This window comes from Rhinatrema bivittatum, chromosome 13 (assembly GCF_901001135.1).
Source record: "Rhinatrema bivittatum chromosome 13, aRhiBiv1.1, whole genome shotgun sequence".
NCBI lineage: Eukaryota > Metazoa > Chordata > Amphibia > Gymnophiona > Rhinatrematidae > Rhinatrema > Rhinatrema bivittatum.
Window position 1 is genome coordinate 45,983,815 of NC_042627.1, and position 14,730 is coordinate 45,998,544.

A 14,730-nucleotide genomic window follows, 5' to 3' on the forward strand; every position below is an offset into this window, starting at 1 on the left:
GGATACCAGAAAGAGCCTTGCAAAAGACGTTTCCACCACAAGTTGCTCCTTCCTTTTTCAGACAAGATGGCAGACACAGATATTACAGGCATGTGCAGCACACAAATATACAGACAGGAGGACGCCCGCTGCCCCCTCACAGTTGATAAAAGAATATTCATGTCAGAAGATCCAAGAAGAGACAAAGCAGAACGCTGCAGGTGAAAGAAAGTATCTGAAAGGGGGCCCAGAATGAACAATTTCCTTACACGAGGGCTCCTGAGATAAGCACAAGTGAAAATCTAAACTTCCAGGCATTGGTTTTAGCCATTTAAACATAAAATGAGAGGCGAGGTGTGGTGCAGCACCCTAAGCTGCCATGAGCGATGGAGGTCCTCCTCCTCAGCTCACACAAACCAAATAGAATATTTTACTGAACATGAGAATATGAATGCAGATGTCCATTTTTTTTCCCTTTGTAACCTGCCAAGCAGGAATTTAGTCTGAACAATCCATGCTAAACTCAACTTTCCTTCAGATTCAAAACAAATAATTGTCTCTTTCAGCCACACGCTGGGCGTCTTGCTCATAAGGAAAAAAGAAAATGCTTTTGCCTTAGACAACCAAAGAGGGATATTACTCAAGTTTTAATGGCTGGCAATTTACTATTAATGTTTTTTTCTTGCACTGTTTTGTTCTTAGTATTTTTTTGTTTGTTTGTTTTATCATGCAGGCACAGAAACTTTAACTGAAAAAAACCCCCAAAAACCTACAAACAACAAAAAAGCCAAACAAACCCCCAACACAAAACAGCCCCATCCCAGTCCTGTAAACAAACTGAGATTTGAGCAAGTATGATGAAGGATAAAATGAGGCCTACCTGTGAGAGGCGACGGTGATCCGACCGGCGTAGATGGATTTGATGGAAAACTACTGCTGGTGTGGTCAGGAGAATAAATCTAAAATATAAAAAAAACAAAAACCCACCTGTCAGAATAGTCATAGCTCCCTGCATAAATACAAAGCTGACAATCTGGATTCATTAGCTCAGGCTAACTGGATGCAGAACCAGGTTCCCCGATGCAGTTTTACTAGAACAAAATGCTCACATCGTTCACAGAACTGCTTAACAAACTGTGCCTGTGTGCGAAAGCAAGGCAAGCCCAGGGCTTGCTGTAAAGTAGGGGGGGGGGGGGGGAAAGCACGCCTCCGCACTAAGGAGAGGATGGGGCAGGCCTGCATAGGGTTTTCTCTTTCAAAATTCAGGGCCGGCACAGTGCCAAGAATGTGCGGGGATTTCAAAATGGTCTCTCCACACTGAATTTGCCTTCTCTACCCTAACCCCAATCCAGGGACCTGCTCTTTTCAGTTCTGGGTAAAGGGGGGGGGGCAGTTTTATAGCCCCGAGAATAAACCTGGGTAACTCCTTGTCCTTTAAGAAAGTGTAAGTAATCGATATTAATTGTGCTGTTTTGCTGCATTTAATAAATTCTCCACCGTAACCTCAAATAAAATAAGACCTGCTGAAAAAATTAAGCATTTAATCAATGGAAAAAAAATGGTGGTTTCACAGACTCAGTTCTGACAAAGGGGCCTATTAAATTTTAAACTTACGTTTAAGGGAAAGCTCGGTAAAAGGGGCTTTTACTTTTCCAGAAATAACTTCCTTCGCACAGTGAACAGCAAGAAATACGTATTTATTTTATTTTCATTGAGCTCAAGCAGTTTCATTAGTAGCTCAAAGTGGGTAACATTTGGGTGCTGTAGGTATTTCCCTGGCCCCCGAGGGCTCACAATTTAAGGGTTTCCCTCTCATTCTCTGTCTATGGGAGAAACGTCCAGCAAGTGAGGCCCTTAATTTGAGCTGAAGCAATGGAAGATTAAAGTGACTTGCTCAAGGTACCAAGCAGCCATCAGCAGGACTTGAAACCTGCCTTCTCTGGTTCTCAGCATGTGCTCTAACCACTAGGCTACTCCTGCACTTGTTAACGCCCTCAGCTAATAAAATTAAATCATCTCTCCTTCCACTTTTATCCACCGAAAACTATCTGCATGTAAAGGCAGATCTTGCTGTGCTTCTACACTAATCACCTGCCAAAGCATAGCTGTGACTCTAGGATCACTGCTTTTCTTCAGAGATGACACTTGCTTACAAACTGTTAGCACCGATTTTCTCTAACCATTTCCAAATGGGTATTACTCAAGAAATTCTGCATCTCCGTACCTGCAAATGAAACCAAGTTTTATTTAAAAAGTCTTCAACAATCAAAGTCGTCTCTTGGTTAAACTACCTCTCACCTTGCTTGCTAAAGCAACACTTTCAGAAGCTGTAAATTCGGGCTGAATTGTTCTTCACAGTTGTACAGCACTCCTGTCTAAAAGCACATGCCCTTCGTGAGTACTTTTTTTTTTTTTTTTTTAGAAAAAAAGATGATTTCCCCAATTTCTGAGAGGGGCTCGACACTTCCTGCTTAGGCAGCCCACTCCGTGCCTATCAGGAAAGCACACATTCCCGGGGTCAGCATGGGACAGGCCCGGCAGGGAGCTTGCAGAGAGTGAGAGCTCCTGGCCCCCTCTGTCCTCTACTGAGAACACAAAATCATTATTGGTACTGCTAACTTTACCTGTTATGAACGTATGAAAGAATATGCCTGCAGAGAGCACTGCAACATAGCCAACTTTCAAGTCATCCCTGTCAAAATTCCAAGTTACAGAGCTATTTTCAAACTGTCCACACTGGGACAAGGTCCGCACATATTTCTTAGCCCCGGGCCTTGCACAAATGTCGAAGTGAAGGCACTTGTGTATTTTCACGTTGAAAATTTTCCAACAATGCAAAGTACACGTGGTTACTGGCTGTGGTGGATTAAGACCTACTGGGGCCCCTCGCCCCCGTAGACTGACTGCTTTACAGATTTATATCTGTCAAACTTGGGGTCCCCTACGCACAGGTCTACGGTGCCTATTGGATAATCTAGCACTGATCACTGGCACCAACTTCTCTGCCGGTAGATTTTCCATGAAAGAGACACAGAAAGATATGAAAATGCAATCTATGTGCATACTTTTCCTAGCCTAACAAACATGCCCCCGGCAACACAGTCTCTCAATGTGGCTAAAAGTGCGCATGTTTTAGCCACATTAATGGAGGACATTTTGCAGACAGACAACAAATGTAGGTAAAATTTTTTTTTTTTTTTTATATCCATGTAAATCATGTTGAAAATTGTCCTCCAATATCTAAAACTTTTTCTCAGTATTAAGCGCATTTATTCAAAGCCCTGGCTTATAAAATGATCAGTCTCTATGCACAAAATGGCAGAAACTGTTTAGTATCCTTACGGGCCACATTTTCCAAGAGGGGTGGCTCACTTGGAAATCAGGATCCAGGCTGCAACAATCAATGTATTTAAATAAGGGTAATTTTATAACAGCCACCCACCATAGGGCTAAAGTCTCTAGGGTACTTTCTGCCTGCAGACTTCAGCTCCAATTTTTAAAGCAGATTTATGTGCACAAACTCCGCTTTGAAAATTCGGATGTGACCTTGGGACGCATGCCAGGATACAGGCACGAAGCTGCACCTGCTCCACAGAATGGAGATTTAACACAAATACTCCTGAAAATCAAAGTACGCATGTAAATCCTTCCCCTGCCCCAACTCCATCCTCCTGAACTCCTCTTTCTACTATGGGTTTCATGACTACTTTTACCTGCAGAGCCTAGGGTTGATTTTTGAAGTGTCACTTGCATGCATAAAACAGGATTTGATGCGCGCAAGTCACTTGCAGAATTGGGCCAGAAGTATAAAATACAAAAAGTTGTCATGCAATTTAAATACCAACAGATGTGGCATTTACTTACACTAGAGGTGACTAAAAGAAATGAAATTCAGTCATAAAAATCCTATGGAGAAGGGCATTGCCAGGGGTCTAGCCACCAGATAGAATTTTAGGATGAAGACGATGACATGACGACCAATTTTCTTAAGATTTACTAGAGCAAACCTTTATGGGCCATGATATAAAAAATCCACGTTATTTCTTTTTTTTTGTGAGAATGCAGATGTACTCTTCCATAGGCCAAGGGATTAAACTACGACACAGCATACTGCTAATCAGCAGCTCAAATCTTGATTACACTACTTGTTTGTGCAGACGAGAATTCAAGTTTAAGAAAGCCCAACCTAAGCAGGAATATAGTCACAACACAGCTTTTTGCAATTAGAGGGAATCATCACATTTATTTTTTATGCAGGCGTCCATTATATTTTGAAGAAACTTGCACTGGCATTGAATACAAATATATGTGAACAGCCCTCTGAAAAGAAAAAAAAAATGTAATTTTGAAGTCATAGTACCAAACATGAAGTCAAGGCTCATTCTTTATGCAGGCCATGCCTGCTGCACTGGTAAATGGCCAATGATGAATAACTCCCATACCTTCTGCCGGGCTGAAAACACTAACATGGCTCATTTTACTGCAACAAATGAGACTCCTCCTCCTATCAGTCATGGTCCTTTCCAGTCAGCAGGGTTCCAATATGCCCAGGGCTAATGAAAAGGGACCGAGACAAAAGCTGAACAATGGAAAGTCCGCAGAGTCAAACCTCCGAGCTGTTAGCCCAATTTTTTAAACACTGCGGTGTACATTTCAGTTATGCTTTGTGATGCTGATGTGATTGAGTCTGAAAGCAACAAAGAAACTCAATTCATGAATTGCTCCTTAAAGTCAACTTCCCCCTGCATTTTCTTTTTCTTTGTTAGTTGGACCGCTGGCTATTTAACTATCCAGGTCTCACAAAGACATTTGCCATAGTTCTGGGGTAGGGACCAAAGCACGAGTTATGACAAAGAAGTTGAATATAATCAACAAATTTAAACAGTCCTCCCATTTGATCCCCTCTAAATTAAATATCAAGTGTTTTGATTTCATATTAGGTGCTGAAATAAACCAGATGTTTCTTCTTCTATATAACCCTCCCTGGGCATAATCTTAAAGGGTTATTTGTTTGGCAAGCATTCAGGAAAACGCATTAGAAATGGCACGAATACTCCGGGTTTTCTTTTCTTTCTAGCTACACTAGGTTCATTATCCAAACCAATGCATAATCCACAGAGCTTTTCAAAACGCTGTGTAAATACTTTCATGCACAATTCTCTTTCTTGCCTATTCTGAGATTAAGACCACAATTATCCAGGCTTAAACCTAAAAGAAAAGAACCTTTGCAAATGTATTATCTGGCCTTACATGTTTAATCACACAGCATTCTCTTTGCTCCTTAATACTTAAGTTGAAGAACAAATGTTTCAGCTTCTGATGTTTCGCACATGAAAGAGTATTATACCATGATATCAACTGACCATTCTGTAATTAAAAGTACCAGATAGTGGTCTTAAGCCTATAAAAATTCAGGTTGGAAACATAAGGCTGATTCATGAGTTTAATACACCCTTGGCAAACACCAGGTCTTGACACACACACACAAAAAAAAATAAAAGCAAACCCAACAACTTAGAGGCCCGAGTTATGCTAAAATTAAAACCTTTAATGCAGTTTTTCATTTTTATTAGAGCTATAACAGTGTGGTCTCGCTTAATCCTAAATTTCATTCTTCTACTGTATTCATAAAACAATTATTAAAAAAAAAAAAGCAAATCCCAAACAAACAAGAAGCGGAATATAAAAGACTGGGTGAGGGAAGGAGCAGATGGATTGAAGCAAGGGATTTGAGGAGTGCACTGATAGAGCAGATGGAATGCGTCACCATTGGCTATGACAGAAATGATTTATGGAATGACCTAGCTGCTCCTGCCAAGCAACAACATAGGATGACAGAATTAAGTCACCATGACAACCAAAGCCCACCCACCAGAGAGATTAAACATTTCTGTCTTGGCTTCAACTCACAGGTCTTTGAAATCTTTCTAAACAACCTAGTTTACTCAGCTAGTCACAATAAGAGGAAATACCTTGGGGATCTACTTAGCAGAAAGGATTTGCAGCCATCCGCAGCATGAAAGCCACGAAAGGCCACGGGATCTGGCTTCCACCACATACAAAACTATTCAGCATCTAATTTGGTGAGGCTGTGGAATCCTGGTTGGCTCCTCGGAAAGCTGCCTAGGCAGAGAGAAGAATTTTCCACCTAATTCAGTAAGGTCGGAAATGGTCTCCGAGCATCCGTGGGGACAATACTGTGGGTCCACAAATTAATCCTGCCAAAAATTAATTCCCCTACACACAACTGAAGATAGGTGAGTGCGCAGCATAGCTAACAAACTTTTATATCTTTGTCAAAAGTAGGCCCTGGCTTGCTGTCAGCTGGAGTCCTACTGCTTCTATTTTAACAGTACTGTATTTTTAAAACATTTAAAAAGGATTCTCATTAGCATTCCATGCCAGGCCTACATCTGGCTTGCTGGTTTATATCTGGATTGCTACCAGAGTGCATCAGGAACGCTTCCTCATCTAACGATCTAATGTGTTTAGAGTCTATTTGATATTAGACTTGGTCCCCTTCCATTAGGAGGAGCTCAACTGGGGGAGTTGATTCTTCAAGATCCAAGGAAATGAGAAACAGGAACATAAGGCAAATGTCATGATGCTAGAAATAAGAAGCCCTTTGTCTCCTGAATAAAGATTAACCTCTGTGGATGACAAGCTAACAGAGGTTGCCCATCTTCTGCATCCAGCACCCACTCAGATGGAAATTATGGTAAATGGCCCATCAAAGTATTCCAAATTTAATCAGCATGCTTTTATAAATAAGAACATAAGAAGCTGCCGTACTGGATCAGACCAAGGGTCCATCAGGCCCAGCATCCTGTTTCCAACTGTGGCCAATCTAGATTACAAGTGCCTGGCAAGTTCTCAAACATTAAATAGATCCCATGCTATTAATGCCAGAAATAGCAAAGGCTATTTCTTAAGTCAACTTGATTTTTAGTAGTTTATGGACTTCTCCAGGAACTTATCCAAATCTTTTTTAAAGCCAGCTACACTAACTGCTCTAACCACATCCTCTGGCAATGAATTCCAGAGCTTAACTGTGCACTGAGTGAAACAGAATTTTCTCTTATTTGTTTTAAAGGTGCTACTTGCTAATGTCATAGAGTCTACCTTCTATTATCTGAAAGAGTAAATAACTGATTCTCATTTACCTGTTCTAGTCCTCATGATTTTATAGACCTCTATCATATCCCCCCCTCAGCTGTCTCTTCTTCAAGCTCTTTTCCTCATAGCATAGCCATTTCATCCCCTTCATCATTTTGGTCGCCCTTCTCTGTATCTTCTCCACTGCAACTATATCTTTTCTGAGATGTGGTGACCAGAATTGCACACAGCATTTATAATTAGACTACTGAAATAAAAATTATTTAGAACATTTTTTTCACTTGAGATTTTGCATAAATGTAGTTTATTCAGTTTTAACACATTATGGAAAATATATAGGAAATGCTGAATGGCTTGGGCGTTTGCAAAGTTTTGGTGATTTCATTATCCATGTTATTTGTCAACTGTAGTTATATTCTGATCATGCATTTATTCATCTAATTTTTAATTTTACATATAAGTTTCAATATACTCAGTGATTTGGAAGGTACAATAGCTATGTCCACGAGGCTATACAAAATCAAGCTAAGCCTTAACCCCCCAAAAGAAAGATGATGTGGATTGGGAAAAAAGGTCACAATCACCCACTCCCAAAAGTGAACCTTGGGGGAAATACGCTCACTCTCTATATTCACCAGTCTGGAGTCTAGGCTTCATACTAGATTCCCAACTTAACACCAAAGCCCAGGTCCATGCCATTACCAAAAAGGCATTTTTCCACCTCCTCCTACTGCTTGACAATGTAGCTTTTATTATGGCTATTCAGGCCACTGTGATCTCTTGCCTAGGCTTCTATAATTCTCTGTATGCAGGAATCCCTAAATACCCTAGACTGCCGCTTACAGCTCATACAGAATGCCGCTGCTTGCATGATGAGGGTATACAAGATTGACAAAAGTGCTCCAGTCTTGAAAAGTCTGCACTGGCTATCAATACTAAATTCAAGAGTTTGATTTATAAATCCCTCAAAAGATCTAACTCCAACCTACTTCAGCAACTCCCTCATCCCTATATACCTTCACGCACATTTTGATCACTGTCACAGGCCAGACTTGTGATCCCCCTCACCAAGAACTATGCACCTCGTGAACACCTGAAAAAACTTTTGCAGGCTGTGCCTCAATCCTATTGAACTCCCCTCCTTCATATCAGGCTTGCCCTGACCTCCTGACCTTCAGAAAACTGGTAAAAAGCTGGTTGTTGAAAGTAGCATGCAGTCCTACCCACCAGCTCCAAACCCCCACTAAAGCCTATATGCAGTCTCGTAGTCATTTCTACTACTATAGGCCTGCTGAATACTTCCTTAGGGATCTTTGCATTTAAATGCTAAAAAACTATACTGATACCTGTCTTTTGTGTGACCCATGGAACTTGGCTATCTTAACTGTCTGATTCCTGTCTTGTAATTGATCCATTGCATCTGTCTTTAGCTTTCTGTAACTCACTTTGAATTCTCTTGGTAGAGAATCCTATCACAAATAAAATGATGAGGCGGATATATACAATGAATAACACAAGCCATATAAAAGGTCCTTTGCTAAGAAGAATTTACAGTCTGTTAATTCATATTTTTTCTTATGTCTACAAAATTTTCTTTCAAAATATAACAAATTAGAAATTATGACTTATGTCAAAGTCTATTCTTATTTATCTCTTTGAGGCTGGTGAACATTGTATAATGTATTTCAAGTTGTATAAATGGGCTCAATACGCAAGTGTTTTCTTTGTGCCCATGCTCAATCTAGTCTTTCAATCCTCTCCGAAACAGGAACATGTCTAGCACAAAGTTAAGAAACAATCTTGATGAGAAGCAAAAACATAATTCTCTATAAAGCAAGGTTCTTATAAGCTCTCAATTTAAAATAATTATATTTCTTCATAAAGTCAGAGAAATTATGGCATGCACTGAAAATCAGGAATACTGCACCTTGCCATCAGTAAGAATGGAAACTTGGATATTTTTAAATTACATCTACATTTTATACAATGTAATAATGTGGTTCAGAGTAAAAATTAAATACTTACAGATGCCAAGGCTTTACCAAGTGCATCACCAGTCTGTGAGCTACCAGCAGTGTTCCCTCTGCTTCCTGTACCTTACAAACATAATATAATACTTAACTCAATGTTATAACATTAGACTGTTTCATTATCCTAACATGTCAAATGAGCACTATTTGTTCTTTAAGACAATGCAATTAAATTCTGTTATACTGTCAACATTTACAATTACCCGTGAAAGTGCCATGCTGGAACACACCAAGAGAAACAAGTTCAGCATCCTGCCTCTGATGGTGGCCAATCCGGGTCACATGCAAATTCAGATGGGGAGATAGATTTTCTGGTGTACTCTCCCAGACGTAAGTAGTGGCAATCCCTAACTCTACCTGGCTAATAATTGTTAATGGACCTATCCTTCGGAAACTTGGTCAAACCTATTTTGAACTCAGTGGGTACTACTAGCCTTCACCACACTCTCTGGCAACAGATTCCACAGCTTGATTTTGCATCAGTTGAAAAAATACTCTCAGATTTGTTTTAGATCTGCTACCCCTTTAGTTTCATGGAGTCTTCCCAAGTCCTGCTACTATCTGCAAAAGTAAACAACAGTTCCCTATCAACTTGTTCTACTCATGATTTTATAACCCTCAATCAAATCCCTTTTTAGAGATGAAGAGCCCTAAACTGTTTAGCCTCTCTTTATAAGGGAACCATTAATTTTGTTCCCCTTCTCAGTATCTTTTCTAGGTCTACTATATCTTTTTTGAGATGGGGACAACCAGAACTGCACACATTGTTCAAGATTTGGTCACACCATGGATCCATACAGAGGTATTATGATATTCTCTGTTTTATTCTAAGTTTACTTCCAAATCCCATTTGCTTTTTCTGGCTGAGGATTTCAATGTATTATCCACAATGATTCCAAGATCCTTTTCCCGAGTGTTAACTCCTAATATGGAACCCAGCACTGTGTAGGATTAATTTCCCTATGCGCATCACTTTGCACTTGTATACAGAAAATTTCAGCTGTCGTTTAGATATGCAATAACCTACACCTTATAGACAGAATATTGTGCAAAAGGTAACTTGGAGGAGATGCGTTTCATTATGACAACTTATTTCGGCATAATCTTTCAGAGTGCTGTACTTTCACGTCAGTACACATTTGTCATCTGTAAATTATCTACAGATTTTTCTTTTCATACAATTAGGAAAACACAGTCACGGCAAATTACTAAATCTGGTGCACTTTACAATTATGAAAATGAAATGAAATTATTATTCTGGGGCTAATTTTATAACAGGCCATATAAAGTTTTGGAATGTTATGCACCCATTACACCAATTTATTTCCAACACTAAGTTAGGCATGTAAGTTCATTTTGAAAATTATCCAGGCAAAACAATAGACACATACAATTCCAACTGTTTGGTGCATGTAGTTTTTAAAAATGTTAACATTTTAGCTTATTACAATATACAGAAGAAATTACAAACCCATATTCTGTAATACATTTTAAAGTAACCATCCTAACATAAAATTAAACAGAGCAATCTCTAGTCCACAACTGGAGGAGGGGGAGGATTGGCATAGTCAAAATTAGGAAGAAACAGCAGAAGAAAATAACCAACCTGAGCAGAAATATATTATTGATGATACCATATCACCATATAAATAAATGGCTTATACAGAAATCTTATCCCTCAAAACCTTTAAGATACTCAGCATCATAAAACACATACTTGTTTCCTTTATAAACAATAATACACTTACACTTGAATTTTAGGAAAAAGGGAGCACCCTAGGCCTAACTCCTGACTCTTACTTGGGATGTAGTTTTGAGGAGAAAATTTACATATCTACTTTTTAAAATTAAAAAGTATGCACATAAACTCCAACTCTCTCCAGACTCCGCCCCCCCAGAATGCCTCTCCCCTATGCATGTAAACGTACGCCCACACAGCACGTGTGTGTATAATTTTGCACACATTGGTTGCACAATTTTTAAATGCCCATTTCGGTGGGTAAAGCACAACTTTACCTGCAGAAGTCCTTTTGAAAATTACCCTCCTTGTGTTCCAATAATTTTGAAGGTTAAAGCTTAGACACTTACCCAAGAGACTGTCTGAGCCATTGATGGGAGGAGTATGAGATGCAGCTACATAGGGTGAACTGTTGGTCGTGCCACGATGGAAGCTAGACATGGGAGGAAGACTGGCATTTATATCTGTTGGGGAGACTGAATGTGGTGGGTAGTTCTGAAACACAAAAGAATGATTCATTGACATTGCACTACCTATACATAATGATAAAAAAAAAAAATTCCAGAAAAATGTACAAAACATTACAAATTAAACTATCCAAAGAAATAACACAGCTAGTTAACCATTGACTATGCAGGTAATGAAAATCTGTTAATCTTTATATAAATAAGATGGCTCTTAAATATTTAGTTTACTATAAAGGAATAGCTTAGGAACTTGGATTAATGATCTATTCAAATTATGAACAGACATCACAGGGAAAAATAAAGAGGAGGGGCGGGAAACACCTACACTCATGAGAATACACCATCAAGGCAGAAACCAGAAAGCTGAAGAAGCTGAATATACATTTTCTGTGTCAGATCTTACCAGGCGGTCATGTGTATGCAGGCTGCCATAACTGCTGGACTGCGACATGTGGGAAGAGGAGCTGCCCAACAAACCACCATAGCCAGGCTGGCTCATCCCATTGGATGAACTCCAAAGGTCTGAAGAGTTGTGAGTTCCATCTATAGAGAGAAATGTGTTTTCTTTTATGCAAGGAATAAATATCTAAGAGAAAAACTGCAACATAGATGATGTTGGTGGAAAAGAGTCATCTGGTCCACCCTACTACAGGTGTTACTTGATCTGTAGTTTTCTCCTTTCCCTCCCTCTTCCACTAACGTCTCTTTGTGTCTAGCCCAAAAGTGCTTGAATTCTGCCATTGTTTTGGCTTCTACAACCACTGAAGGTCTGTACCAGGTGTCCATCATCCTTCTCTGTGAAAAAGTATTTTCGCACACTCCTTTTGAGCACTCTCCCCTCCCCCATGACGACCGTTTGCCCTTGAACTTGTCATTGTATAGAAAATCCTTCCTTTTGGTATCTTACGGAAGTCTGCTAGATATTTTATTGATTGCATATCATCTCCCCTTTCCCTTCTTTCTTTTAGAAGAATATGCAAGTCAACACTCTTTTCTATAGCATCAGCACAGCCGGGTGGAACACCATGTGCAACATCTCCTAATTTCCTCCACTGCACACTGTCACTATATTTAACAAAACCGAGGCTTTGCAGTTGAAACACAATACACCCACAGCTGAGAAAACACCAAGTATGTTAGATAATTATAAAGAGGTTTAGTATGGTCTGATTTATATAGAGTGGGATGGTAAAAATCTAAAGGACGACCAAAAAATGTGCTGCTTGGCTAAGGAATGAACACTCTAAACATACAGCCAAATGTACATAAGTAAATTGCCCATTCTGACTTAGGAAATCTAACACACACCAAGACACTGTCCTGTCTTAATCAGTGTAAGCAGCACCATCACCACACAAAAGTCAACGGTCCCTCCAAGTTCAACTAGCATTAATTTAGTGCCCAAGAAGTGCAGTTTGTGTTGTGACACACATTACATGCACAAAGACATCCTGGCCATGGTAATGGGTTTACTGTATAATGCAGATCATGGGTAATCAGTCTCACTGCTTCATCTTCTCTGAGCAGTTTTACAATTTAACAGGCATTTCACACAGTTCCCGACCAAAAGCTATCAATCTGCACATATATTGTTTTTTTCATTTTTTTTACAACCTACAAAAAATGCAATACTGCAGTAAAATGTATGGGAACAGAAAAAAAAAACCCTGACTCTTCTGTTTCTTCCAAACTGCTTCATTTTGGCTCTTCTAAACTTGTTCATATTATTTGCTGTACAAAATTAAAATGCATACACATTAATGCAAACATATTTTTGCTTTTTTTGTTAGATAATTACTAATTAAAAAATCACTGAGATTCCCCATATTTGTTCCAATTTAATTTCAATTCCTTACAAAATATTAGGGATCAAAGTTCATAAATGCTTCTCCTACCTACCTGGCCACCCACTGTAGGCATCCTACTAATGTATTCTCCAGTTCAGATCCCATTGGATTAGGTTCAGGAATGGATATATAGATATAGATATATAGGATGTTTATTTTCGTTTATTAGTTTTTATTCTGCTCTTTCCAAGAATACTTGTTCAATGCGGATTACAATTCAAACATACGTAATATAAAATACATAGACAAATAAGTTATTTATTTATTTATTTATTTAACGCTTTTCTATACCGATCTTCATGGTTGGAAGACCATATCAGACCGGTTTACATCGAACAGGGTAATAGTAACAAAAAACAGTAAAAATAGTAAATAATAGTAAAAAACCAGAAGAATAAATAATAGTAAAATAATAGTAAATAATAGTAAAAAACCGGAAGAATAAAGTTATATAAAACACCACATAACTGTAAATTACAGAATCATCATCTAACCATATATGCTTGTTGAAAAAATAACCCTAAACATTTCACCCTGCACATCCCTAATATTATAGAGGACTGTGATGGGAGAGTGGGAAGGACAGAGTTGGGAAGGCAATTAAGGGTTAAAAGATTATGTTTGAGCTGATGGCTCAAATGAATGGCTCCAAATAATGGTCTCAAAACTGTGACTGGAAGTTGTCCAATTTCTATTAGTGGGGGAACATAAGACCCGCCATACTGGGTCAGACCCAGAATATCCTGTTTCTAACAGTGGCCAAGCCAGTTCATAAGTACTTGGCAGGATCCCATATAGTAAATAGATCCCATGCTGTTTACATCTAGGGATAAGCAGTGGCTTTCCCCAAGTCTACCTGGTTAATAGCTGTTTATGGACTTTTCCTCCAGGAACTTATCCAAATTTTTTTTTTTTACAGTCAGCTCCACTAACTGCTTTATCACATCCTCCAGCAATGAATTTCAGACTAACTGTGTGCATTGAGTGACAATCATATTTTCTCCAATTTGTTTTAAATCTGCCACTTAGTAATTTCATGAAATGTCCTCTGGTCTTTGTATTTTTTTGAAAGAGTAAACAACTGATTCGCCTTTAGCTGTTCTATTCCACGCATGATTTTAAAGACCTCTACCATATCTCCCCCCAGCTGCCTTTTCTCCAAGTTGGAAAGCCTTAACCTCTAACTTTTTTTTTTTTTTTTTTTATCATAAGAGGTACCGTTCCATCCCCTTTATCATTTTTGTCAACCTTCTCTGTACCATTTCTAGTTCTGCTATATTTGTTTTGCGATGTGGAGACCAGAACTGCACACCATACTCAGGTGTAGTCACACCATGGGGCGATACAGAAGTATTAGATTTCCTGTTTTATTATTCCTTCCTTTCCTAATAATTTGAAACTTTGTATTTTTTTTTGTTTGTTTTGTAATCACTGCCGCACACTTAGCCAAGGATCTCAACACATTGTCCATGACATTGCCTAGATCCTTTTCCTGGGTGGTGACCCCTAAAATGAAACCTAATACTGTGTAAATACAGAGTGGATTATTTTTC

The 14,730-nt window shown here is 39.0% G+C and overlaps 1 protein-coding gene across 11 annotated transcripts in view; it reads right to left on the reverse strand.

Moving 5' to 3' along the window:
- Nucleotides 1–14,730, reverse strand: part of TCF12 (transcription factor 12) — a 630,756-nt gene that overhangs the window by 59,061 nt on the left and 556,965 nt on the right. For 7 of the 11 annotated variants that reach the window (XM_029575980.1, XM_029575975.1, XM_029575979.1 and 4 more), the window contains 4 exons: nt 11,734–11,873; nt 11,214–11,358; nt 9,121–9,191; nt 860–938 (listed from right to left, as the gene is read on the reverse strand). In XM_029575980.1, the coding sequence (XP_029431840.1) occupies nt 860–938; nt 9,121–9,191; nt 11,214–11,358; nt 11,734–11,873 (435 nt within the window). The remainder of the gene's footprint in view (nt 1–859; nt 939–9,120; nt 9,192–11,213; nt 11,359–11,733; nt 11,874–14,730) is intronic. The other 4 variants (XM_029575977.1, XM_029575981.1, XM_029575985.1 and 1 more) reach the window with 1 other exon arrangement.